Source organism: Mesocricetus auratus, unplaced genomic scaffold, assembly GCF_017639785.1.
Source record: "Mesocricetus auratus isolate SY011 unplaced genomic scaffold, BCM_Maur_2.0 Super-Scaffold_100691, whole genome shotgun sequence".
Lineage (NCBI taxonomy): Eukaryota > Metazoa > Chordata > Mammalia > Rodentia > Cricetidae > Mesocricetus > Mesocricetus auratus.
The window spans coordinates 36959580-36986214 of record NW_024429267.1 but is presented as its reverse complement, the minus strand read 5'-3'; the positions used below and the strand labels follow the sequence as shown (position 1 = coordinate 36986214).

Genomic DNA, 26635 nt, shown 5'->3' with positions numbered 1-26635 from the left:
GTTGGTTGGTGGCGATGCGGGCTTGACACCTGGTGGCTTGTACACCACAAAGTCCCACGTAGCTGATGGACTGACTTGTGCTCTGCAGTGCCAGGTTCAAGGCGAGCTGTCGGCTAAGGGCTGCTCTGTAAGAGACTCTTGCACTCTCTGGGACAGAGCAGAGGCGGCCAGGGAGACTGGCTGAGAAGGAGCGTTCGCGGGAGGACCTGAGTTCCTTTTATAAGCCTTGCTTGGCAGTAAGCCCCGCCCAGGCAGGGTGGGGCCTAAGAAGGGCGAGACCCTCGATCTTGGCCAAGGCACCTCTGCGTGCCGGTGGGCATGTGTGTCCCTGCCCGCCTGGCAGCCTCTGGGTGTTTGTGTGAGTTTGGTCGTTTAGGGGATGCCTGATGGTGTGTTGCTGTTAGTCGTGGGGTGCAGGAAAGAATCGACCCTGGGGTGTTCCTGTCCGTAGTGAAGCCTGTGTTTTTGCCAACACGCCCGGTTGACTATTTCCCCTAGACAGTTTCTTCGTATGAAACAGAAAACGGAAATGGGAATGAACAAAGTGAAACTTCCGTTGTTCACTGGAGGTCAAGCTTGGTACTGAACGCCAGCGGCTAAGGCTTTCATAGGGCTCGTCTGACTTAAACATTCATTTCAGATAGATATGCTATTGATGTCCTTAATTGGTCTGAGAAAATACCTCAGCGGCAGAGTGTTTGCCTAGCATGCCTGAGGCCAATTGATGGAGCCCCAAACAAAATCATAAAAGTATTAGTGTGAGTCCTTTTCAACAAGCATAAGCCCAGAGTTTGGCAGAAAATGACAGGAAGATTAGGAGTTCAGTTCCACATGCTACATGGTGGCTACTGGGGCAGTCGGTTTACAGAGTGAACTAAAGGCTAGCCTGCAAACGTGAAATCCTGTCCAGAAGGGTTAGTTGATCTTCACAAGTCGTCACAGGTGGATAAAAAACTCAAAACCCAATACCTGTTTTCTTGCACATGGCCTTTAAGTGCATTCATGCTTCCCATATCAGTGGCCTCTTTGATGGTTTTCTTCATTTCTCTCATTTTTTTATAGTCTATGTGTATTTGACACTTGAAACAAGTTTTACTAGTCGTGACTCACTCCCTCTCTGTCTCCCTCTCCTAATCTCACCCTGACTCTGTCTCTCTGTCACTGTTCCTTTACTATCTCCTCTTGGAGCAGATGCTCATACAGGTAGACATGCCCTTTAGGTCAGGGCCACAACCCATTCCCTACTTAGGCTTATGTACTTATGTATTTATTCGTTTATTTGCTCATTTGTTTCTTTTTCGGTATTGGGGTGTTTGGGGGTGTCAGCTGCCACTGTCTCTCATCTGCTCTACTTGATGTGTAGTCCTGAGCTGATGGATATGAGGTTAATACACACTTTCATCTGCATTCCTATTGGAATTTTTCCTCTCCTCACTTCAGTGGTATTATCCATAGCTTGGTTGCACACACCTTTAATCCCAGCACTAGGGAGGTCCAGGCAGGCAGATCTCTGTGAGTTCCAGGCCAGCCTGGTCTACACAGAGAGGTCGAGGACTGCCTCTAAAACGATAGAGAACACCTGTCTCAAAAAAAACAAAACAAAACCAAACAAAAAAAGGAACCCAGCAAACCTAACAAGCAACCAAACAACCAAACTACCAACGAAACAAGAAAAACACTCCAGTGGTTTATCTATGGCTTTCCTTCACGGATATAGTGACATCCGTTGGAAAAGTATGTTAAAAGACCCAGAGACATTCTGGGGATCATTCTAAGTGCCCCGCTGGTGGGTAATCTTCTTTGAATGAGTTTCTCCACAGTCTTCTTCACATTTGATTTTATATGTCTCCTAATCAGAGTCCAAAAGAGTGGGGGTCGATGTGACTTTCTTCTACCTCTTTAAAGAGACTTGGATTTCATGCCTCCACCTCTGGCCTCTCCTCTGGCTGGCTCCGTTAGTGTTCCTAACTAGTCGTCACTGCACTCTAAGGACTTCAGAAGAATTTTGAACAACCCTTCTCAACAAGAGTGCCCTAGGGAAGCAACCCTACTAGCCTATAAGGCAAGATGGAGTGAGGGCAACCTGGGACTTGGGTTTGACTGTCTCCACCTCCCAAAGCCTGGGATGTATTTGTTCAGACAGCTTCCTCTCCCTGCTCTTCTCAGGAACTTTCCAGGTCTGAAAATTTGGATTGAGGGTGGGGCATTCTACTTCCAATAATTCCATCAAGAGAAGTCTCACACAGGTGTGCTTGACCTCTGAGGTAGCAGTTAATTCCAGTAGGACTGAAGTTGGCAGCCAAGAACAGACACCCCACGCTCCCTTCTTGCCCTGGGTGTGTTTTCCTTCTTTTGCTTAAGCTTCCATTGATTTGTTATTTGCTCCTTTGTATACATGTTTGTATGCCTCTCTAGCTTATGAACAATTGAGAGCAGATATGCAAAGGCCTGGAGTGAAGAGCATGTCCATCCTCTGGTCCTGTAGCTAAGGGTGGCTAAGGGTCATTGTCTGAGTGCTGAAAGACCACTGGGTGTTTTTATATTAATCGAAAACTTTGCCTTTTCCCACTCAAGTCAATCTTCTCCAGGGGCATTCTGTGGATTGTGTGTGTGTGTGTGTGTGTGTTTGTGTCTGAGTGTGTGTGTGTGTGTTTGCTTGCTCCTGCTTTCCATTCTTTTGGTTGTTTCTTTTAATTCTTGTCCATTTTTGAAAAATACTTGTTTCTCCCACATGGGTAAGCAGAGGGAATTTCACACAATTGACATTTTTATGCTGTTGAGCATTTATTAGGATATATTTGATACTGACTTATTCAGGGTGGGGCCTGGGGAATCTCAGACCCTCCATTTTACAACTTAGCTCATATTCAACACATTTGCATTAATACACAGTCCCACAAATTGTTAGTGCTCTTCATTGTGATCTTTCTTATTTAAACACAGAGACACACATACACACACACTGCCTCCCTCTCCCTCTCTCTCTCTCTCTCTCTCTCTCTCTTTCCCTTTACACTCTTAAACACTGTTTTCCACAATCAGTTTCTAGGTTGAACCATCTTATTTAATTAGTAAGTAATGTTGGGATTACAAACATTGCTTTGCAAAAGAATATTTGGAAAACAAGACATGTAAAGAGATTTCTTTGTTGGAGAGCAAGGTGGACTTGGCAGAATTCTGGTAGGTTGTACTTGCCAAGGGCTGGGAAGCAATGGCCTACGTCCCCAAGCGTGTTCTAAGGTGCTTTCTTCAGGCGCTGTCTTTGGTGTTCGTTTGTTTGTTTGTTTGTTGATGCGTTTTCTGAGACAGGGTTTCTCCGTGCAGGCCTGGTTGTCAGGAAGAGATAGACTATAGCAGCAGGTTGAGGCATGGCTGAGAAGAAGCCAAGAAGAGTCCTACTCTCAGGGCTAGGAAGCATCTTCTGTCATTGGGCTGTGTGTCTGTTCCCTGCAGTGCAGCTAGAAGTGTGTGTCCAGCAGGGCCAAGGCAAGGTCAAGTCTTCATCCAGTGAGGGGAACATGGCAAGGACCCTGGCAGCATAGGAAGGAAACCCAGGGCTGTCTTGGATTGGGAGAACCAGGGTGCAGACACTGACCTTGTTCTTGCAGGGAGGCAGTGAGCCAGGCGAGGAGGGCGCTGTGGAAGGTTTGGAGATGAAGGCCTGAATTGGAGAATTGGTCTTCTGGTTCTCGAAGGCTGCTTTTCAGCTTTAGGGGCCTGATCTAGTGTCCCGAAAATCTTGAAGACTGTCTTCTCCCATCCACAGTGTGTCGCCGAGAAAGTGCTTGTGTGCCCACGGTCCCAACGATCGGCTCCTGGGTGTCTCGAGGCACACTGGAAATGAGTCCCCTAAGGCGTTCAGGGAAGTAAGTGTCCAAGGTGCTGTATGTCGGGGAAAGGGTCCTTTGTTTCCTCGAAGAGGCACTTCCGGGCCTTGCAGGGAGAGCGTGGAGGCTTGTGATGACTCTCAGGGTCCTGGGCTCGCAGACTTGTGGGAGGAGATGGAGGAGATGGAGGGAGATTCTGCAGTGGGGAGCTGGGCAGAGGCCACAGAGTGCTGTCTTTGAGGCTCCAGATGGACCAGGGAGCATATCTGTCCGCAGCGGGATTTTCGGATGGATCCCAGGGCCAAGGCTCTTGGCTCTCAAACAAGGGGCTGTACATCTGCGAGTAGGGGCCCAGGGGCCCCGTGTCCATGTCGGCAGGAGCATGCGTCCACGGCATCCTGAAGTCTTCTTTCGGATCCTCAGGTGGATGAGAGGCGTTTCCCCAGCCTTGCATGTGTGATCCAGATGCACTGAGAAATTCCTCCTGCAGGACGACTTGGTGTTCCTGGGACACATCCAGGAGAGGCGCCTCCTGCGGGCTTCGGGGCACAACTGCAGGCTGTCCAGGCTCATCGAGTACCTGCAGGCCCTCTGGGATCAGGATGATGGTGTGTCCAGGGAGCGACAATTGCTTGACTGAGGTTGGGTCGGGCTCCAGCAGCAGGTCCATGTCTTCCAGGTGGAGTTTCAAGGCGAAGCCAGCTGGCACCAGCACCACGGAGGTGACCTCCTTCCCGGTTGTCGAGTTACCTGCTTCCAGGTCTGGCTCTGCCAGCCACCTCGGGCAGTCCGGCCCACGGACACAGTGGCGCTTGGCCGGCTGGGGTTCTTCTTGCAGCAGATAGTCTTGTGGGCTGCGGGGCCGTGCTCCCACCATGTTGGTTGGTGGCGATGCGGGCTTGACACCTGGTGGCTGGTACACCACAAAGTCCCACGTAGCTGATGGACTGACTTGTGCTCTGCAGTGCCAGGTTCAAGGCGAGCTGTCGGCTAAGGGCTGCTCTGTAAGAGACTCTTGCACTCTCTGGGACAGAGCAGAGGCGGCCAGGGAGACTGGCTGAGAAGGAGCATTCACGGGAGGACCTGAGTTCCTTTTATAAGCCTTGCTTGGCAGTAAGCCCCGCCCAGGCAGGGTGGGGCCTAAGAAGGGCGAGACCCTCGATCTTGGCCAAGGCACCTCTGCGTGCCGGTGGGCATGTGTGTCCCTGCCCGCCTGGCAGCCTCTGGGTGTTTGTGTGAGTTTGGTCGTTTAGGGGATGCCTGATGGTGTGTTGCTGTTAGGCGTGGGGTGCAGGAAAGAATCGACCCTGGGGTGTTCCTGTCCGTAGTGAAGCCTGTGTTTTTGCCAACACGCCCGGTTGACTATTTCCCCTAGACAGTTTCTTCGTATGAAACAGAAAACGGAAATGGGAATGAACAAAGTGAAACTTGGTACTGAACGCCAGCGGCTAAGGCTTTCATAGGGCTCGTCTGACTTAAACATTCATTTCAGATAGATATGCTATTGATGTCCTTAATTGGTCTGAGAAAATACCTCAGCGGCAGAGTGTTTGCCTAGCATGCCTGAGGCCATTTGATGGAGCCCCAAACAAAATCATAAAAGTATTAGTGTGAGTCCTTTTCAACAAGCATGAGCCCAGAGTTTGGCAGAAAATGACAGGAAGATTAGGAGTTCAGTTCCACATGCTACATGGTGGCTACTGGGGCAGTCGGTTTACAGAGTGAACTAAAGGCTAGCCTGCAAACGTGAAATCCTGTCCAGAAGGGTTAGTTGATCTTCACAAGTCGTCACAGGTGGATAAAAAACTCAAAACCCAATACCTGTTTTCTTGCACGTGGCCTTTAAGTGCATTCATGCTTCCCATATCAGTGGCCTCTTTGATGGTTTTCCTTCATTTCTCTCATTTTGTTATAGTCTATGTGTATTTGACACTTGAAACAAGTTTTACTAGTCGTGACTCACTCCCTCTCTGTCTCCCTCTCCTAATCTCACCCTGACTCTGTCTCTCTGTCACTGTTCCTTTACTGTCTCCTCTTGGAGCAGATGCTCATACAGGTAGACATGCCCTTTAGGTCAGGGCCACAACCCATTCCCTACTTAGGCTTATGTACTTATGTATTTATTCGTTTATTTGCTCATTTGTTTCTTTTTCGGTATTGGGGTGTTTGGGGGTGTCAGCTGCCACAGTCTCTCATCTGCTCTACTTGATGTGTAGTCCTGAGCTGATGGATATGAGGTTAATACACACTTTCATCTGCATTCCTATTGGAATTTTTCCTCTCCTCACTTCAGTGGTATTATCCATAGCTTGGTTGCACACACCTTTAATCCCAGCACTAGGGAGGTCCAGGCAGGCAGATCTCTGTGAGTTCCAGGCCAGCCTGGTCTACAAAGAGAGGTCGAGGACTGCCTCTAAAACGATAGAGAACACCTGTCTCAAAAAAAACAAAACAAAACAAAACAAAAAACCAACCCAGCAAACCTAACAAGCAACCAAGCAACCAAACTACCAACGAAACAAGAAAAACACTCCAGTGGTTTATCTATGGCTTTCCTTTACGGATATAGTGACATCCCTTGGAAAAGTATGTTAAAAGACCCAGAGACATTCTGGGGATCATTCTAAGTGCCCCGCTGGTGGGTAATCTTCTTTGAATGAGTTTCTCCACAGTCTTCTTCACATTTGATTTTATATGTCTCCTAATCAGAGTCCAAAAGAGTGGGGGTCGATGTGACTTTATTCTACCTCTTTAAAGAGACTTGGAATTCATGCCTCCACCTCTGGCCTCTCCTCTGGCTGGCTCCGTTAGTGTTCCTAACTAGTCGTCACTGCACTCTAAGGACTTCAGAAGAATTTTGAACAACCCTTCTCAACAAGAGTGCCCTAGGGAAGCAACCCTACTAGCCTATAAGGCAAGATGGAGTGAGGGCAACCTGGGACTTGGGTTTGACTGTCTCCACCTCCCAAAGCCTGGGATGTATTTGTTCAGACAGCTTCCTCTCCCTGCTCTTCTCAGGAACTTTCCAGGTCTGAAAAGATGGATTGAGGGTGGGGCATTCTACTTCCAATAATTCCATCAAGAGAAGTCTCACACAGGTGTGCTTGACCTCTGAGGTAGCAGTTAATTCCAGTAGGACTGAAGTTGGCAGCCAAGAACAGACACCCCACGCTCCCTTCTTGCCCTGGGTGTGTTTTCCTTCTTTTGCTTAAGCTTCCATTGATTTGTTATTTGCTCCTTTGTATACATGTTTGTATGCCTCTCTAGCTTATGAACAATTGAGAGCAGATATGCAAAGGCCTGGAGTGAAGAGCATGTCCATCCTCTGGTCCTGTAGCTAAGGGTGGCTAAGGGTCATTGTCTGAGTGCTGAAAGACCACTGGGTGTTTTTATATTAATCGAAAACTTTGCCTTTTCCCACTCAAGTCAATCTTCTCCAGGGGCATTCTGTGGATTGTGTGTGTGTGTGTGTGTGTGTGTGTCTGAGTGTGTGTGTGTGTTTGCTTGCTCCTGCTTTCCATTCTTTTGGTTGTTTCTTTTAATTCTTGTCCATTTTTGAAAAATACTTGTTTCTCCCACATGGGTAAGCAGAGGGAATTTCACACAATTGACATTTTTATGCTGTTGAGCATTTATTAGGATATATTTGATACTGACTTATTCAGGGTGGGGCCTGGGGAATCTCAGACCCTCCATTTTACAACTTAGCTCATATTCAACACATTTGCATTATCACACAGTCCCACAAATTGTTAGTGCTCTTCATTGTGATCTTTCTCATTTAAACACACACACACACATACACACACACTGCCTCCCTCTCCCATTCTCTCTCTCTCTCTCTCTCTCTCTCTCTCTCTCTTTCCCTTTACACTCTTAAACACTGTTTTCCACAATCAGTTTCTAGGTTGTACCATCTTTATTAATTAGTAAGTAATGTTGGGATTACAAACATTGCTTTGCAAAAGAATATTTGGAAAACAAGACATGTAAAGAGATTTCTTTGTTGGAGAGCAAGGTGGACTTGGCAGAATTCTGGTAGGTTGTACTTGCCAAGGGCTGGGAAGCAATGGCCTCCGTCCCCAAGCGTGTTCAAAGGTGCTTTCTTCAGGCACTGTCTTTGGTGTTCGTTTGTTTGTTTGTTTGTTGATGCGTTTTCTGAGACAGGGTTTCTCTGTGCAGGCCTGGTTGTCAGGAAGAGATAGACTATAGCAGCAGGTTGAGGCATGGCTGAGAAGAAGCCAAGAAGAGTCCTACTCTCAGGGCTAGGAAGCATCTTCTGTCACTGGGCTGTGTGTCTGTTCCCTGCAGTGCAGCTAGAAGTGTGTGTCCAGCAGGGCCAAGGCAAGGTCAAGTCTTCATCCAGTGAGGGGAACCCGGCAAGGACCCTGGCAGCATAGGAAGGAAACCCAGGGCTGTCTTGGATTGGGAGAACCAGGGGGCAGACACTGACCTTGTTCTTGCAGGGAGGCAGTGAGCCAGGTGAGGAGGGCGCTCTGGAAGGTTTGGAGATGAAGGCCTGAATTGGAGAATTGGTCTTCTGGTTCTCGAAGGCTGCTTTTCAGCTTTAGGGGCTTGATCTAGTGTCCCGAAAATCTTGAAGACTGTCTTCTCCCATCCACAGTGTGTCGCCGAGAAAGTGCTTGTGTGCCCACGGTCCCAACGATCGGCTCCTGGGTGTCTCGAGGCACACTGGAAATGAGTCCCATAAGGCGTTCAGGGAAGTAAGTGTCCAAGGTGCTGTATGTCGGGGAAAGGGTCCTTTGTTTCCTCGAAGAGGCGCTTCCGGGCCTTGCAGGGAGAGCGTGGAGGCTTGTGATGACTCTCAGGGTCCTGGGCTCGCAGACTTGTGGGAGGAGATGGAGGAGATGGAGGGAGAGTCTGCAGTGGGGAGCTGGGCAGAGGCCACAGAGTGCTGTCTTTGAGGCTCCAGATGGACCAGGGAGCATATCTGTCCGCAGCGGGATTTTCGGATGGATCCCAGGGCCAAGGCTCTTGGCTCTCTTCTTGCCCTGGGTGTGTTTTCCTTCTTTTGCTTAAGCTTCCATTGATTTGTTATTTGCTTGGTTGTGTACATTTATATTCCTCTCTAGTCAGTTCTCTCCAGGGGCTGTGTGGATTGTTTGTGTTTGTGTGTGTGTGTGTGTGTGCTTTCATTTGGTTGTTTGATGTAACTAATGTCCATTTTTGAATAATACCTGTTTCTCTGATATGGGTAAGCAGCTACTAGCTTGTATTATCTTTATTAATGGATCTGTCCTGCTCCCGCCCTCCCCTTTTCTGTATGTAGGTATGAATTTATTTATGTATGTACGCATATAATTTTCTACCTCACCATCCATATATGCATCCACCCATCTAATTATCTATCTAATTATCTATCCAATTATGTATGTGTGTATGTATTTATGTATTTGTCTATCTTTTTATGTATACATCCATCCATTCATCCATCCTTGTATCTAATTGTCTATCTTTCCTCCTTCTCTCATAGTATGATATAGCTCAGGCTGGCCTTGAACTTACTATGTAGTTATAGTATTCTAGACCTCCTGGTCCTTTTGACTTCACCAGAGCTTGCAGGTAAATATTGCCACAAACCAGTAAATTTAATCTTTTTTTTTCCCTTGATAGGTTTCCTTTGTGCAAGAGTTCTGGCTGTCCTAAATTTGCTTTGTAGATCAGTCTGGTCTGGAACTCACAGAGAACCATCTGTCTGCCCCCGAGTTCTGGAATTAAAGCTGTGTGCCACTACTGTCAGGGTTGTCTGGAAGAGCAGTTAATGCTTTCAGCCACTGAACCATTTCTGTATCCCCGAGAAACCAGTTTTCTAGCTGATTCTTTCTCCTTTGTAGTTCCCTTTCCTGTTTGTCTACAAATCTTATCTTTTTTTAATTGTTTTCATCTGTACATTTTCCTTTCAATTTTAATTATTCTTTCTCTACCACTTGAAGGACTGCTTCTCCTTGCCCTTATTTTTTCTTCTAGTGCTTTGTTTACTTATTTGGTCTTCAATCTCATGGAGTACTGTTCCTAGCAATAAAGCCTTTTACATTTTATATGCAGCCCTGGGTAAGAATAGTGTATTCGCCCCAGAGATGGCCAATTTGACTTTAGCCAGGCTTCCCATCCACCTTGGAGTTTGTTAACTCTCTTTCCCCAAGCAGATTGTGTTTCATTTGACCTGAGCCAGGTCTGAGACAGGTCCATCTTATTTACCACCAGTGTAGCATCTTTCCCTCCTTTTTCCTTGTTATCATTGTTTTGGAAGCCTGGGCTTTTTTTCAGTGAGTATGACCACTGAGTTTTGCTTTCTGTCTTCCATAAACCACAAACAAAGTTGTAGGTCCCCTCGAGATCCCCTGGGGACAGTCCAATATCAGATATCCTGCATGCCAGATATTTACACTATGATTCATAATAGTGACAAAATTAAAGTTATGTAATAGCAACGAAATAGTTTTATGGTTGGGGGGTCGGCACAGACGAGGAACTGTATTAAAGGGTCTCAGTCTTAGGAATGTTGAGAGTCACTATTGTAGATTCTCTCAAGGCCACTCTCTGACTCAGTACCATTTAACCCTCTGGGTGTATGATTTGTCATCACTTTTGGCTTTCGTGAATAATTCATTTTACATTTTATATATGGCCTTAAAATATAATCAGATATTTGGTGGCACTTTCAGTGTGCTGTTTTTGAGGATTTATTAGAATCACATATGATATCTAGGTTATAAGACTCTTGCAGTAGAGGACACAGTCCATCAGATAGGGTGCCTGACTCTTCAGAACGACCAGATATTATTTACAAGGACAGAACCTAAACTGGGCTTGCCACTGAAGAGGTTCCCTGGGTATGATTGGGGTGACTAGAGAAGCTGTTGCAACTGTGACACAAGGAGCGAGGCTCCATCTCAAGTTGACAGTAGAACTTGGCAGCATTGTTTCACAGATATATAAGATACAAGCTTGAGGGTGTCATAGAGGCTTGTGCAAAAAATTCCATAGGCTTCTGATGCCAGGCAACATGCTAGCAGAGTCCCTGAAAGGAGCCTTTGAAAGACAGTTCTAAAGCTCCGAGAGTGAAGCCTTATTTGCAGTAGAGATCCCAGGGTGTCAGAGACATCCAAACTATGGGGTATATCCTGAGGAAAGCTGAAGGCAAGAAGTAGAACCAACCTAAGAAAAAGGCTCCATCCACTTCAGGCAGAAGAGATAGAGGGACAGAATTCCCTGTGCTCTTTGGAGCCCATATGGTTTACTCTTAAACCCTTGCTCCTAGACACAAACTTCAGGATTTGGAGTTTGCCCTGCTGGGTTTTAGTCAGTCTTCACTCCTATCTGTCCTTTCTGTACCCACATTCCTCCCTTTTGGGATGAAAATATTTGGAGTGTGTTATTGTATGCAAATTCCTGTTGGCTGTTATAGGAACTCACAGTGAAGAAACTGCCTGTGTTTCAGGAGAGAAAACTGTATGAGTGAACTGTACTGGAACCATTAAAGACCGTGGAGACTTTTGACATTGGACTGAAGGCATTTTGCTTCATGGTCACGAATGTATGGGACCAACAGATGAAAAACTATGGATTAAAAATGATGTGCTGGGTATCAAGTTTACAAGGGAGAGGAGTTGTGATGGTTGCCTTTGACCATCAACTTGATGGGGTTTAAGAATCACCATGGGCCAGGTATTGGTGGCTCATGTCTTTAGTCCCAGCACACGGGAGGCAGAGGCAGGTGGATCTCTGTGAGTTCAAGGCCAGTCTGGTCTACAGAACGAGTTCCAGGACAGCCCCCAAAACAATACAGAGAAACCCTGTCTCGAAAAACCAAAAAAAAAAAATCACCACGGAAATTTATTCACAGTAATTTCTGTAAGGGGTTTTCTGGACTGGATTAATTGAGATGAGAAAACTGACCCTACATGCAGGCAGCACTGCTCCATGGGTTGGGGTCCCAGATTGGATGAAAAAGGGTAAGGGAGCTGAATAGCACCATTAATCATTTGCTCTCCAAAAAATATGATGGAACCAGCTGCTTCAATCTCCTGCTATTCCCCACCACAATGGATCATATATCTAAACAGTCAGACAAACAAAACAAAACTAACAACAACAAAAAATACCAACGAACCAACTAAACAAACAAACAAAACACCTTCAGCAATGTAGTAGGTTACAAGATTAACTAAAAAAATAATCGGAAGCACTCCTATATATAGTTGATAAATGGGATGAGAAAGAAATCAGAGAAACATCACCATTCAAAATAGCCACAAACAATACAAAATGTCTTGGAGTAACGCTAATCAAACAAGTGAAAGACCTATATGACAGGAACTTTAAGTCTTTAAAGAAAGAAATTAAAGAAGATATTAGAAAATGGAAAGATCTCCCATGCTCTTGGATTGGTAGCATCGACATAGGAAAAATAGCAATCCTTCCAAAAACAATCTATAGATTCAATGCAATCCCCATCAAAATCCCAGCACAGTTCTTCACAGACCTAGAAAGAATGATACTCAATTTCATAAAAAACAAACCAACAAAAAACCTAGGATAGCCCAAACAATCCTGTATAATAAACAAACTTCTGGTGGCATCACCATCCCTGACTTCAAGCTCTACTATAGAGCTATAGTAATAAAAACACCTTGGTATTAGCACAAAAACAGACAGGTGGACCAATGGAATCAAATCAAAGACCGGATTCACACATGTATGAGCACCTGATTTTTGACAAAGAAGTTAAAATTATACAATGGAAAAAAGAAAACATCTTCAACAAATAGTGCTGGCATAACTGGATGCTGATATGTGGAAGAATGCAGATAGAGCCATCTCTACCATCATTCACAAAACTTAAGTCAATGGATCAAAGACCTTAACATAAATCCAGCCACACTGAACCTCTTAGAAGATAAAGTGGGAGGTACCCTTGAATGAATTGGCACAAGAGACCACTTCCTGAACCAGTAGCACAGACACTGAGATCAACAATTAACAAATGGGACCTCCTGAAACTGAAAAGTTTCTGTAAGGCAAAGGACACAGTCAACAAGACAAAATGCAGTCTACAGAGTGGGAAAATATCTTCACCAACCCCACATCTGACAGAGGGCTAATCTCCAAAATATACAAAGAACTCAAGAAACTAGACAACAAAACACCAAATAATCCAATTTTAAAAATGGGGTACAGATCTGAATAGAGAATTCTCAACAGAGGAATATCAAATGGACCAAAGGCAGTTAAGGAATTGCTCAACACCCTTAGCCATTAGGGAAATGCAAATCAAAACAACTCTGAGATACCATCTTACCCCTATCAGAAGATAAAAAACACTAATGAAAGCTTATGCTAGAGAGGATGTGGAAAATGGAACACTCCTCCATTGCTGGTGGGAATACAAACTCGTACAGCTCCTTTAAAAATCAGTATGGTGGTTTCTCAGAAAATTGGGAATCTATCTACCTCAAGACCCAGCAATACCACTCTTGGGCATATACCCAAAGTACACACACTCATATCACAAGGACATCTGTTCAACTATGTTCATAGCAGCATTATTTGTAGTAGCCAGAACGTGGAAGCAACCTAGATGCCCCTCAACTGAAGAATCAATAAAGGAAATGTGGTACATATACACAATGGAGTACTGCTCAGCGGTAAAAAATAATGACATCTTGAAATATGCAGGCAAATTGATGGAACTATAAGAAACCACCTTGACTGAAGTAACCCAGACATAGAAAGACAAACATGGTATGTACTCACTCATAAGTGGATATTAGACATAAAGCAAAGGATAACCAGCCTACAATCCACAACCTCAGAAAAGCTAGAAAACAAGGAGGACCCTAAGAGAGACATATGTGGAACTGCACCCCCCCACACCCAAGAAGGGGAAATGGACAAGATCTCCTGAGTAAATTGGAGGCATGGGGTACAGGGAGGGAGGTAGGAGGAAAGGGGAGAAGGGGAGAAGGAACAGACCATGAGAGAGCAGGAAAGTCAAACTGGGTGAAGGACAGAAAGGGAGAGCAAGGAAAGAGACACCTTGATAGAGGGAGACATTATGGGGTTAATGAGAAACCTGACACTAGGGACATTTCCAGGCATTCACAAAGATGACAGCAACTAAGAAGCTAAGCAGTAGTGGAGAGGGTTCCTTAAATGCCCTTCCCCTATAATGAGACTGATGACTACCTTAAATGCCATCCTAGAACCTTCATCCAGCAGCTGATGGAAGCAGAAGCAGAGATCCACAGCTAAGCACTGGGCTGAACTGGAGTTCAGTGTAGAGAGGGAGGAGTGATAAGCAAAGGGGTCAAGACCATATTGGGAAACCCACAGAAACAGCCGACCTGAGCAAGTGGGAGCTCAATGGCTCCAGACTGACAGCTGGGGAACCTTCATTAGACCAAACTAGGCCCCCTGAATGTGGCTTGGATAGTCTATGGGGCTGCTGGTAGTGGAACCAGTATTTATCCCTAGTGCATTAACTGGTATGAACTCTCAGCCTAGACACAGGGGGGAGGGCCTAGGCCTTGCCCCAAATGATGTTACAGACTTTGATGATTCCCCATGGGTGGCCTCAGCCTCTGTGAAGAATGGATTGGTGGGGGGGGGTGTGATGGGGAGATGGTGGGGAGAATGGCAGGACATGAGGGAGAGGGAACTGGGATTGGTATGTAAAATAAGATTGTTTTTAATAATAATAATAAACCACAACCCTCCTTTATTAAATTGCTATTGTTGGCTTATTTTGTTAGATCACAAGGGTGGTAACTAATGCAGAGGCCTTGTGGAAACTAATTAGCTTGTTGGAGGTATAATTCTCCAAAAGACTAATGTGGCTCTCACAGGAACTCAATTTTTGCAAAAATGGGCTGTTATAAAAAGAGAAAAGCAGCTCACTGAATTTCTCTGACTCCCTGCATCATCACAATATCTTTTAGTTATGCCATGCTTCAAGTAGCCAAAAGGCCCTCTCTAGAGATGGTCAGATATCTGTCCCGCCCTCTTCAATTTCTAAAAGTTAACCAAAGAAACCTCTTTTCTTTATAAAGTTCAAGAAAAAATACCCCACAGCACAAGACATGGCAACCTCTGTTTTGTTTACGTATTCATTTTAACAGTGTCTTTTAGGTATTCTTTGACAATTTCCTACCTGTAAACCATGAACCTTGTTCATGTCCACTTCCAACTCCTTATTCTCTCTAGGCAACTCTAACATGTTCCCCTTCCCACCTCATGTCTTCTCATCCTCCCCTCATCTTCCCTCTGTAGCCCTGAGTTCGGTGGATGCTGCCTGTTGTAATATCGACTGATCTCATCCTGTGCATGTCTTGTGCAGGTAACAACAGCTACAAAGGGTCCATGAGTTGCAGTGCCACATCATGTTCTTAAGTCAGCATTTCATATCACTCCTCCTCATCCTTCAGTTTTTACAGTCTTTCCACCCCCTCTTCTGTGATGTTGCCTAAGCTTTTATTATGGTGGATGTGGGGGTGCAGTTGATATAAATGTTCCATTAGGGACAAACACAAGATACTCACTTATTCTTAGCACTTTAACAGTTGTGGGTTTCTGTATTAGCTGCTAACCACTGTGGAGAAAAGCTTTCCTGGCTAAGGCTGAAAGTAATACTAATCTACAAGAATAAATGTAAATATTTAGAAGGCAGTTTGACAACATACCCATTTATCAAATACAACAGCATTAGGTTCTACTTTAAGACTTATGACTTCCAAGCCACGGATTTTGATCAAGCTTACTTGTATTCAAGGCATGAATTTCTTCCTGTGGAACAAGTCTCAAAACCAACACAAAATTAGTTGTTTATTTCCATAACCTTCCAACCAGTGTTGCACTAGTGAGCATATCTTGCCTGGCAGGTTAGTATTGTAGCATGTAAAGTTTCCCATTGGCTAATAGCATGGATAGCTTTTGTACCCAACACCTATTTTAAAAGAAAGGTACAGTTATCACCTCCACCCTAAATAGGGACCAGAAAATGAGTAGTAAATCCAGTTGTTGATTAACTAGCTGACATTTTAATGTATTCATTGAACTGAGAATAAAAGTTGTAGTAATTAAGACTTCCATTCCTATGAGAAATTGAACATCTGCCCATTGTCAAACAGTGTATGAACAACTGTGGAATACTTCAGTGTTAGATATTTATTTTCTAGAGAGACAAGCTCCAAACCATCCAAAGGGGAGTAAGCTGCATATGTGCAAGTGAAAGAATTAAAAATGCAGGATGTCCCACCCCAACATTCACCGAATCTGTGAACGGCTGGAGGGTGTGAAGGGGATGGATCTACAGATCCAAAACAGCAGAATCTCAACAACACAGAACAACAACAGGATATCCATGAGGAACCCCAGTGAGAGCTTGGAAACCAGAGGCCTTCCGTGAGACAGACAACGACTCAAGGCAATGAACACTTCAAGTAAACATGAAGAGAATAAAGGGTAAACTGTGTGTTTCAAAGGGCCACACTACAGCTTCCATGAAGAGATTCTTTTTTTGTTTTTGTTTTGTTTCGATTTTCTTTTAAATTTGGTTTTGATTTGTTTGGGGGGGGGTGTTGCAAGGGCAGAGGGCAGATGTGAAGAGATGGGGAGATAAGTGGGATTTCAGGTAAAGGTCATTTTCAACAACCACAGTTAACCATATTCAGTAAGGCCAAATAGAAATAGCTCCTTGTAGACACATTACAATGAAACTATGTGACATGAAAAACCAAACAAATATTTTAAGTATGGTAAAATGAAGCCAGATGGGGTAGCACACACCTATTATAATCCTTGGACTTGGGAGGCTACAGCAGGAGGATCAGGACTTCCGGACCAGCCTGGACTACACAACACCTGTCCCAAAATGAAATCAAATCAAGAACAAAACACTTCAAATCCCCCAAACTAAAACATACAAAACCAAACAAACCTACACATAGTATTTATTTTGTTTAGCAGATGACCATTTATTTAGACCAAAAAAAAATGGTGAAACACTATATTAATGTATTTAATGTAGCCAAGTATCATGCTAGAATTAAGAGTAACTACGTGTAGAACCAAGGGCTGGGGAAGAGATGACAGTTACCACATACTCCCCAAAGGTGGCTAGAAGCCTGAAGTCAGCACAATGAACATGCTAAAGAGACAGAGGAGGAAGACCAAAGCTTCAAGCTGAAACGGACAAAAAGAGGAGACTCCAGGAGCTAAAAGTGAAGCCTTCAGGGAGGGGCCCCTGGCCACAAGTGGTTTTTAAAGAGTGTTTTTTATGTATTCATTTATTTTTGGCCTGAGATGCTGATGCCCCTTGATTCTCTCCACTTCTATTGAAACTTTCCCCTCACCAATGTCTAGAATGCAGCATTGTGCTGTGGTCTATTGTGCATCTAAGGATAAACTTCTGTAAAAAAAAAAAAATCATACAGTGGTTTTCACTGCACCATTTCTATTTCAGGTTAAATAAATTTTGGAATCCTGGAAAAAAAAGTGAGTATGTGATCAGAACATTTTCAAGCATAAAATTCTAAGAGTTTATCACACACACTCATGCTCAGGCTTACAGAACCAAGATAGGACAGATGCAGTGGAGCTAACTGCTAAAGCATACTTTTGGGGGGGCAGGTGAGAGATGGTATCAATGGGGAAAAGTATTCACTACGCAAGCCTGATGACCTGGATCCATCCCCTGAACTCACAGTAGAAGGAGAGAACTGATTTCCGAGCTATCCTCTACTTCCACAGGTGTACTGTGTTATAGACATGGATGACACACATGGTCCTGTACTCACACACAGGCCACACCCATTCACCCAAATATACATCAGTGATACACTAAGCAAAAGAGCTGTGTGTAAGAGATAATTTCTGGCCTATAATCGCAGCTCCTCTGGTGGCTGGTGCAGAAGATTTCATATTCAAGGTAGGTCTAGGCTAAAGAATGAGTTCAAAGTTAGCCTGGGCAGCTTAGTGAGACCCTGTCTCAAAATAAAGGAGAGAGCAAGGGATGTAATTGTATAAAACTACTTGCTCAGTGACATTCTAGGTTAAATCTGCATTAATGCAAAAAGAAATTAGAAGCAGATATATATATATATATGTATGTATGTATTTCCTAGAAAGATGAAAATTGTGGTTAGCCTGAGAATAAGAGAGGAAAGATTTGGTTAATTAGGTTGGTAAATCTGAATAGCTGTGATTTTATGAATGATGTTGTAGACTTCACCTTTACCAGTAACATTTAAAAGAAAATAAGGCAAAAATGGTAACTGCATACAAAACATTACAAATTAGGTTAATCGGAGAAAAAATAATTTCAGAATTTAAAACCTAAAATAACGTGGAATAACAATAACGAAAAAGTTTCCCAACAGTTTAGTGATGAAATTTTGATGTGAACATAGTAAAAAGGAATGCAAGCCAGGTATGGTGGTGAACACCTTTGATCCCAGCACTTGGGAGGCAGAGGCAGGTGGATCTCTGTGAGTTCAAGGCCAGCCTGCTCTACTACATAGTAACTTCTAAGACAGTCAGAGCTACATAGTGAAATCTTGTCTAAAAATAAATTAATAAAACAAAACAACAGCAACAAACAACAAATCAAATGCATATCCTGGTGCATGCTGAAAACAGCCGGTAAAATTCATGATAAATCTCATTTATAAAGAAGAGACTAAAAAGGAAGACTTTACCAGTAGCTTTGGAGACTGAGAACACTGTACATCAAGGTTAAGTATTCATTGCTCATCACGGTATTGGGCCGTTTCTCAGGAGTGCAGCCTGAAACACCAAGCCGGTTAAGTGATGTCCATATCTTCAAAAATTCATGGAAAAACACGAAAGGACACCGAAAACACAAGAAACCTACTTATTTCTTGGTTAACGAAGAAACAGGTAAACAGAGGGTGTTGGGAATGTACCTCGAGGACTTCTAGGAATCTGTTAGGGCCCTCGGCAAGAGTCTAGGGTCCTATGTGTCAGTAAGAGTGGCACTTTTATTCCTAAAACAGGTGACTAAGTGCATTGCATCTAGGGGTAGAGAAACCTCTCACTTGAGCGGCGTCAGGATTTGTGCAGGTAGTTCATTCATAGAACAGTCGCCTCCGGGCCTTGCACGGGGCGCGTGGAGAGCGTGGAGAGCGTGGAGGGCGTGGAGGGCGTGGAGGGCGTGGAGGGCGCTGCTCCTGGGGACTTGGAGGAGGAGATGGGGGCAGAGGCTGCAGTGGCGAGGTGGGGAAAGGTCCCTGCAGGTAGCTGTCCAAGTCCCAGAAGGACCTCGGAGACCATGGCTCTGCAGTAGGGGAGGGTACCTGAAGCTGTGGTTCGAGGATGTAGTCCTGAGGCCAAGGAGTGGGCATCCTGATGTGGCAGGAAAGGAGCTCAGAGGCCTGGCCAGCTGGAGCGTCAATCCAGGGTGACAGGAAGCCAGAGTCGTCCTCCTCATCGCAGGCGACCTCTTGATAGGAGTTGTCTAGGATGTCTTCACAGAGGGATCCCTGCTGGAGGACGACGAGGTGGTCCTGGGGCAAGTGCAGGAGAGCGCCTTCCTGTGGGCTGGTGGACAAGAACCCAGGCTGTCCAAGATGGGCGAAAGACTGGAGGCCCTCGGGCACCAGGATTAAGGTGTGTCCAGGGAGCTCCACTTGCATTACCGAGGTGGGCTCGGGCTCCAGCAGTAGGTCGACTCCGTCCAGCTGCAGTTGCATGGCACAGCCATGGGCCAGGACCAACACCGAGGTGAGCTCTTCGCTGATGGCCTGGGTGGGCGCTTCCAGGTCGGGAGACGCCGGGGGCTCATGGAGGGCAGGCTCGTGGAGGCGGCGGCGCTTAGCAGGGCTGGGTCCTTGAGGCTGTGGTGCCCAGCAGGGCGCGGGGTCGGCGCTGGGGTTGCGGGGCCGCGCTTCCAGCATGTTGATGGTGCTGCGGGGCTGGGGAGGCGCGGGGCGCAGCGCGGACAGGTGCGACGGCGCAGACGGGCGGAGCGGCTGCAGTCCCGGGCTCCGGATATCTGTGCTCCGCCTAGTGCAGGGAAATCTCGATCTTGCGCACTCAAGGCCGGATACTACTAGATGCCAATCAATTTGAAAAGATGAACCGGAACCCAGGTCAAGACGGAAAAGGTCAGGTTAGGCTGCACCTTTGGGAGCCTGTGTCCTGGAGGCTCCACCCAGGAGTGTCGGACTGACCAATAGCCTTCGCTGTAGTTGGGAAATACTTTTTTTGGCCTATAGGAGGCAGAACATGTTGCTCCGCTTGACCTATCCGGAATAGAATTTCAAGATGCCGCAGGATTAGAACTCCTCTGGTTTCGGGGAGCCAAAAGATCACCGAAAACCTTGCGCACCCTGCCTCCACCCCGCCCCCTGTTAAATGCCATTTGAAAGTGCTTCCGCGGTTTTTTTGTTTATTTGTTTGTTGTTGTTGTTGTTGTTGTTGTTTTTTAATCTGTGTTTGGAGAATGGGTTACGAGGTTAGCGGGGTCTGAGGTGAGACGTGACTTACTCCTGCCTGAGATAACGCATGTTTTTGTGCAGCTGGAAATCCCTCATTCCGGAGGCTAAGGTGAAGAGAATCTTGTGTTTGCAGGGCGACACATGGTCTCAAAAACGACAAAACAATTCTGGCCCAGAGAGAGGTTAGTAAGTAAAGGCTCTTATTTCCTAGCCTGATGATCTGAGTTCGATCTTGGTTCTACATGATGACACGCTGTGGCACATGCAGACACATGATAAATAAATGTAATAAAAATGTAAAAAGAAAAAACTCAAAAAATAAAAATACTTTTTTTTTTATAACGGTTCTCTTGTATGCTGTGCTTCCTTGACTCGCTTATGTAGTCCGGTGCCTCCAGCTCCTAAGTACTGGGATCACAGTCATGCACTGTAACAAGTGGCTTTATGCCATTCCTAGAGCCAAAAGCAGCCAGCGCTTCCTGTCTGCCAGGCAAGCAATCTACCAACTATACTCTTGCTCTTGTCCCCTAAGCCAGCGGTTCTCAACACGTGGGTCGTGACCAGGGAGTGGCGATGGGGTGGGGGTCGAATGACTCCGACATCCTACATATCAGATATTAAACATTACGACTCACAGCAGTAGCAGTTATGAAGTAGCAATGAAATAGTTTAATGGTGAGGAGGGTCACCATAACATAAGGAACTGTATTAAAGGGTCTGTGCTGAGAACCACTGCCCTAAACTAAATGAAAAATCCCCTTCTCCAGCTTTAGGAAAGTGTTTTTTCTTAGGAGGGGGCGGGGTTTGGTTTTCTCTGTAGTCCTGCAACTAGCTCTGTAGACCAGGCAGGCTTAAGAGATCCGCCTGTTTCTGCCTCCTGAACGTGGGATTAAAGGCGTGTGCCGCCACTGCCCGTCCAAAAAGCACTTTAAAAACAGTGAAGTGGAACATTTGTGTAGATGCTTCCGGAATATCAAGGGTTACACTATAACTTATTAAAACTTGTTTTTATTTTGTAAGTATGGGTCTACTGCCAGCATGTATGTCTGGCACCACATATGTGTCCTGCTTTATGGCTGCCAGGAGAGAGCCCTGGGTCCCCTACCGCTGATCCACAGTGTGGATGCTGGGAATTAAACCTGAGTCTTTTGGAAGAGCAGCAAATACTCTTAAAGGCAGAGCAGTCTCTCCAGCCCCCTCTCCTCTTTCTTTCTTTTTTTTTTCTTTTTCTTTCTTTTTTTTTGTTTTTTTGGTTTTTAACCTTTCTTGCATAATCTTTTTAAATTTTTTATTTAAATTAGAAACAAGCTTGCTTCACGTGGCAATCCCAGCTCCCTCTCCCTCAACCCCTTCCATCCCCCCTGTCCTCCCCCAACTCCTCACCCAATCCCCACTCTGTTCCCCAGTGAAGCCCTCCATGGGGCATCTCCATAGTCTGTCATTTCATCCAGGGCAGGGCCTAGGCCCTTCCCCAAGAGTCAGGCTGAGAGAGCATCCCATTGAGGGATGGGCACCCAAAGTCCATTTGTATGCCAGGGATAAATACTGATCTACTACCCAAGGCCCCAGAGATTGCCTAGGCCTCCTCCTGACACCACATTCAGGAGGTCTGGATCAGTTCCATGCTGGCCTCTCAGCCATCAGTCTGGAGTCCAAGAGCTCCCCTTTGTTCAGGTCAGCTGTTCCTATGGGTTTCACCAGCATGGTCTTGACCCCTTTGCTCATCACTCCTCCCTCTCTGTCACTGGGTTGCAGGGGTTCAGTTCAGTGTTTAGCTGTGGGTGTCTGCCTCTGCTTCCATCAGTTACTGGATGAAGGCTCTAGGGTGGCATATGAGGTCCTCGTCAAACTCATTATCAAGGAGGGGCACTTAAGATAGTCTTTCCACTATTGCTTAGTTTGTCAGTTGTTGTCATCCTTGTAGATCTCTGAAAATCTCACTAGTGCCAGATCTCTCCTTAAACCTATAATAACTTCTATTATGGTATCTCTCATCCTGATCTCCTCTATTTTTCTCTTGACTCAACTTTCCTGCTCCCCCATGTCCTCCTCTCCCCTCCTCTTCTCCCCTTCTGTTTTTCCTAGCTCCCTCTCCCCCACTCCCCCATGCTCCCAATCTTCTCAGGAGATCTTGCCTCATTCCCCTTCTCTTAGGGTCCTTCCTGTTTCCCAGACTCTCTGGCAGTGGGATTGTAGGCTGGCACTCCCCTGATCCATGTGTAAAATCCATATATGAGTGAGTACATGTCTTTTGTGACTGGGTTACCTCATTCAGGATGGTTTCTTCTAGTGCCATCCATTTGCCTGCAAATTTCAAGATTCCATCTTGTTCTGCTGAATAGTACTCTATTGTGTAAATGTACCATATTTTCTCTATCCATTCTTCAGTTGAGGGGCATCTAGGCTGCTTCCAGGTTCTGGCCATTACAAATAATGCTGCTTTGAACATAGTGGAACAGATATCCTTGTTGTATGAATGTGATGTGCATCTTTTGGATATATGCCTAAGAGTGGAATTACTGGGTCTTGTGGTAGGCTTATTCCCATTTTCCTGAGGAATCTCCATACTGATTTCCAAAGTGCTGTACGAGTTGGCACTCCCACCACGAGTGGAGGAGTGTTCCCCTTTTTCCACAACCTCTCCAGTTGGTGTTTTTTGATCTTAGCCATTCTGACAGGAGTAAGATGGTATCTCAGAGTTGTTTTGATTTGCATTCCCAGATGGCTAGGGATGTTAAGCACTTTCTCAAGTGCCTCCCAGCCATTTTAGCCTCCTCTATGGAGAATTCTCTATTTAGTTCTGTAGCCCACTTTTTAATTGGATCCTTTGGTGTTTTGGAGACTTGCTTCTTGAATTCTTTGTAAATTTTGGAGATCAGCCCTCTGTCAGATGTGGGCTTAGTGGATATCTTTTCCCATTCTGTGGGCTGCCTTTTTGTCTTGCTGACTGTGTCCTTTGCCTTACAGAAGCTTCTCAGTTTCAGGAGGTCCCATTTATTAATTGTTGACCTCACTGTCTGTGCTACTGGTGTTATGTTCAGGAAGAATTCGTTCAAGGGTACCACCAGCTTTCTCTTCTAAGAGGTTCAGTGTGGCTGGATTTATGTTGAGGTCTTTGATCCATTTGGACTTAAGTTATGTGCATGGCGATAATCATGGATCTATCCGCATTCTTCTGCATGCCAGCATCCAGTTATGCCAGCACCATTTGTTGAAGATGCTTTCTTTTTTACATTGTATTTTAGCTTCTTTGTCAAAGATCAGGAGTTCATACGTATATGGATTAATATTGGGGTGTTCAATTGGATTCCATTGGTCTATCTGTCTATTTTTGTGCCAACACCAAGCTGTTTTCAGGACTATAGCTTTATAATAGAGCTTGAAGTCAGGGATGGTGATGCCTCTGGACATTGCTTTTTTTGAACAGGTTGTTTTGGCTATCCTGGGTCTTTTTTTTTCACATAAAGTTGAAAATTGTTCTTTCCATGTCTGTGAAGAATTGTGCTGGGATTTTAATGGGGATTGCATTGAATCTGTAGATTGCTTTTGACAAAATTGCCATTTTACTATATTGATCCTACCCATTCAAGAGCATAGGTGATCTTTCCGTTTTCTGGTATTTTCTTTAATTTCTTTCTTTAAAGACTCAAATTTCCTGAGATACAGGTCTTTCACTTGTTTGGTTAGCCTTACCCCAAGGTATTTTGTTATGTGTGGCAATTGTAAAGGGTGATGTTTCTCTTATTTCTCTTATTTCTTTCTCAGTCCTTTTATCATCTGTATATAGTAGGGCTACTGATTTTCTTTGACCTCTTCCTTTCCAATTTGTATCCCCTTGATCTCTGATTTTTGTCTTATTGCTCTAGCTAGAACTTCAAGTACAATATTGAAGAGGTATGGAGGGAGTGGGCAGCCTTGTTTTGTTCCTGATTTTAGAGGAATAGTGTTGAGTTTCTCTCCATTTAGTTTGATCTTGGCTGTTGGTTTGTTGTATATAGCTTTTATTATGTTTAGGTATGTTCCTGTTATCCTGGATCTCTCCAAGACCTTTATCATGAAGTGGTGTTAGATTTTGTCAAAAGCTTTTTCAGTATCTAGTGAGATGATCATGTGATTTTTGTTTCTCAGCTTGTTTGTATAGTGGATTACACTGATGGATTTTTATATGTTGAACCATCTCTGCATCCCTGAGATGAAGCCTACTTTATCATGGTGGATGATTTTTCTGATGTTTTCTTGGATCCGATTTGCCAGTATTTTGTTGAGTATTTTTGCATCAATGTTCATGAGGGATATTGGTCTGAAGTTCTCCTTCTTAGTTGTGTCTTTGTGTGGCTTGGGTATCAAGGTTATTGAAGCCTTGTAAGAAGAGTTTGGTAATGGCCTTCTGCTTTTGTTGCATGGAATACTTTGAGGAGAATTTGTATAAGCTGTTCTTTGAATTTCTAGTAGAATTCTGCACTGAGGTCATGTGCCCTTTTTTTGGTTGGGAGATTTTTGATGACTGCTTCTATTTCATTAGGGGTTATAGGTCTATTTAAATTGCTTATCTGTTCTTGATTTAATTTTGGCAAGTAATATCTATACAGAAAATTGTCCATTTCCTTTAAATTTTCAAATTGTGTGGAGTACAGGTTTTCAAAGTATGACCTGATAATTCTCTGGATTTCCTCAGTGTCTGTTGTCATGTCCCCTATTCATTTCTGATTTTGTTAATTTGCGAGTTCACACTCTATGGTTTGAGAAGTTTGGATAAAGATTTGTCTGTTTTGTTGATTTTTCTCAAAGAACCAACTCTTTGTTACATTGATTCTTTGCATTGTTTTCCTAGTCTACTTTATTGTTTTCAGCCTTCAATTAGATTATTTCTTGGCATCTACTCCTCCAGGGTAAAGTTGCTTCTTTTTGTTCTAGAGCTTTCAGTTGTGCTGCTAATTCTCTAGTGTCTCTATTCTCCAGTTTTTTAATATGGGCAATTAGTGCTATGACTTTTCCTCTTAGCACTGCTTTCAAAGGTCCCATAAGTTTGTGTATGTTGTGTCTTCATTCTCATTGAATTCTAGGAAATCAATGATTTTTTATTTCTTCTTTGACTCAGAAATGGTTCGATTGTGCATTATTCAATTTCCATGAGTTTGTAGGGTTTTGGCAATAGGTGTTGTTGAATTCTAACTTTAAAGCATGGTTATCTGATAAGATACATTGAGTTATTCCAATTTTATTGTACCTTTTGAGGTTTGCTATGTTGCCAAATATGATGTTGATTTTTGAGACGGTTCCATGTGGTGCTGAGAAGAAGGTGTATTCTTTTGTGTTTGGATGGAATGTTCTATAGATGTCTGTTAAAGCCAGTTGTGTCATAACTTCTATTAATTCCTTTGTTTCTTCTTTAAGTTTCTGTCTGGTAGTTCTGTCTAGTGGTGAGAGTGGGGTGTTGAAGTCTCCCACTATAAGTGTGTGAGGTTTTATATGTGATTTGTGTTTTAGTAATGTTTCTTTTACAAATGTGTGTGCCTTTGTATTTGGGGCATAGATGAGACTTAATATTGGTGGATTTCTCCTGTGATGAGTATGAAATGACCTCTTTCATCTCTTTTGATTTTATTTTAAAGACTAATTTGTTAGATACTAGGATTGTTACCCCTGCTTGTTTCTTGGGTCCATTTGATTGGAAAATCTTTTCCCAACCCTTAACTCTGAGGTAATGTCTGTCTTAGAGGCTGAGATGTGTTTGTTGTATGCAGCAGAAGGATGGATTCTGTCTTTGAATCCATTCTGTTAGCCTGTGTCTTTTTATGAGCGAGTTAAGATCATTAACATTGAGGTATATACATGACCCATGATTTCTCATTCTTATTTGTTTTGGAATGGTTGTTGTTGGAATTGTATGTGGGTTTCCACCCCTTTTTTTTCTTTTGGCTGTTGGTATAGTGGGATTATCTATTGCCTATGTTTTTCTGGTTGTAGTTAACTTCCTTGGGTTGGAGTTTTCCTTCCAGAAGTTTCTGTAGGGCTGGATTAGTGGATATGTATTGTTTAAATCTGGTTTTGTAAGGCAATATCTTGCTTTCTTCGTCTATAGTGATTGAAAATTTTGCTGGGTATAGTAGTCTGGGCTGGCATCCATGGTCTCTCAGTGTTGGTAGATTATCTATCCTGGATCTTCTGGCTTTCAGAGTTTCTATGGAGAAGTCAGGTGTAATTCTGATGGTTTGCCTTTATATGTTACTTGACCTTTTTTTTAGCTGATCTTAATATTCTTTGTTTATTCTGTATGTTTGGGGGTCTTTATTATTATGTGGCAAGGGGACTTTTTTGTGATCCACTCTA

General features: G+C 44.2%; 2 protein-coding genes across 2 annotated transcripts; both read right to left on the bottom strand.

Moving 5' to 3' along the window:
* Positions 1-3858: 3858 nt before the first annotated feature.
* LOC121137610 (proline-rich protein 23A3-like) lies at positions 3859-4704 on the bottom strand. The gene has a single exon (XM_040740238.1). It carries the CDS (start codon positions 4702-4704, stop codon positions 3859-3861), a length of 846 nt encoding a protein of 281 aa, XP_040596172.1.
* Positions 4705-18764: 14060 nt separating this feature from the next.
* LOC101839058 (proline-rich protein 23A3-like) lies at positions 18765-19839 on the bottom strand. The gene has a single exon (XM_005080752.2). It carries the CDS (start codon positions 19760-19762, stop codon positions 18935-18937), a length of 828 nt encoding a protein of 275 aa, XP_005080809.1. The 5' UTR covers positions 19763-19839; the 3' UTR covers positions 18765-18934.
* Between the last annotated feature and the right edge of the window lie 6796 nt (positions 19840-26635).

What these genes read in the sequence shown, in the direction of transcription:
- LOC121137610 (XM_040740238.1), bottom strand. Translation starts at nt 4,704, where the DNA reads ATGGTGGGAGCACGGCCCCGCAGCCCACAAGACTATCTGCTGCAAGAA.
- LOC101839058 (XM_005080752.2), bottom strand. Translation starts at nt 19,762, where the DNA reads ATGCTGGAAGCGCGGCCCCGCAACCCCAGCGCCGACCCCGCGCCCTGC.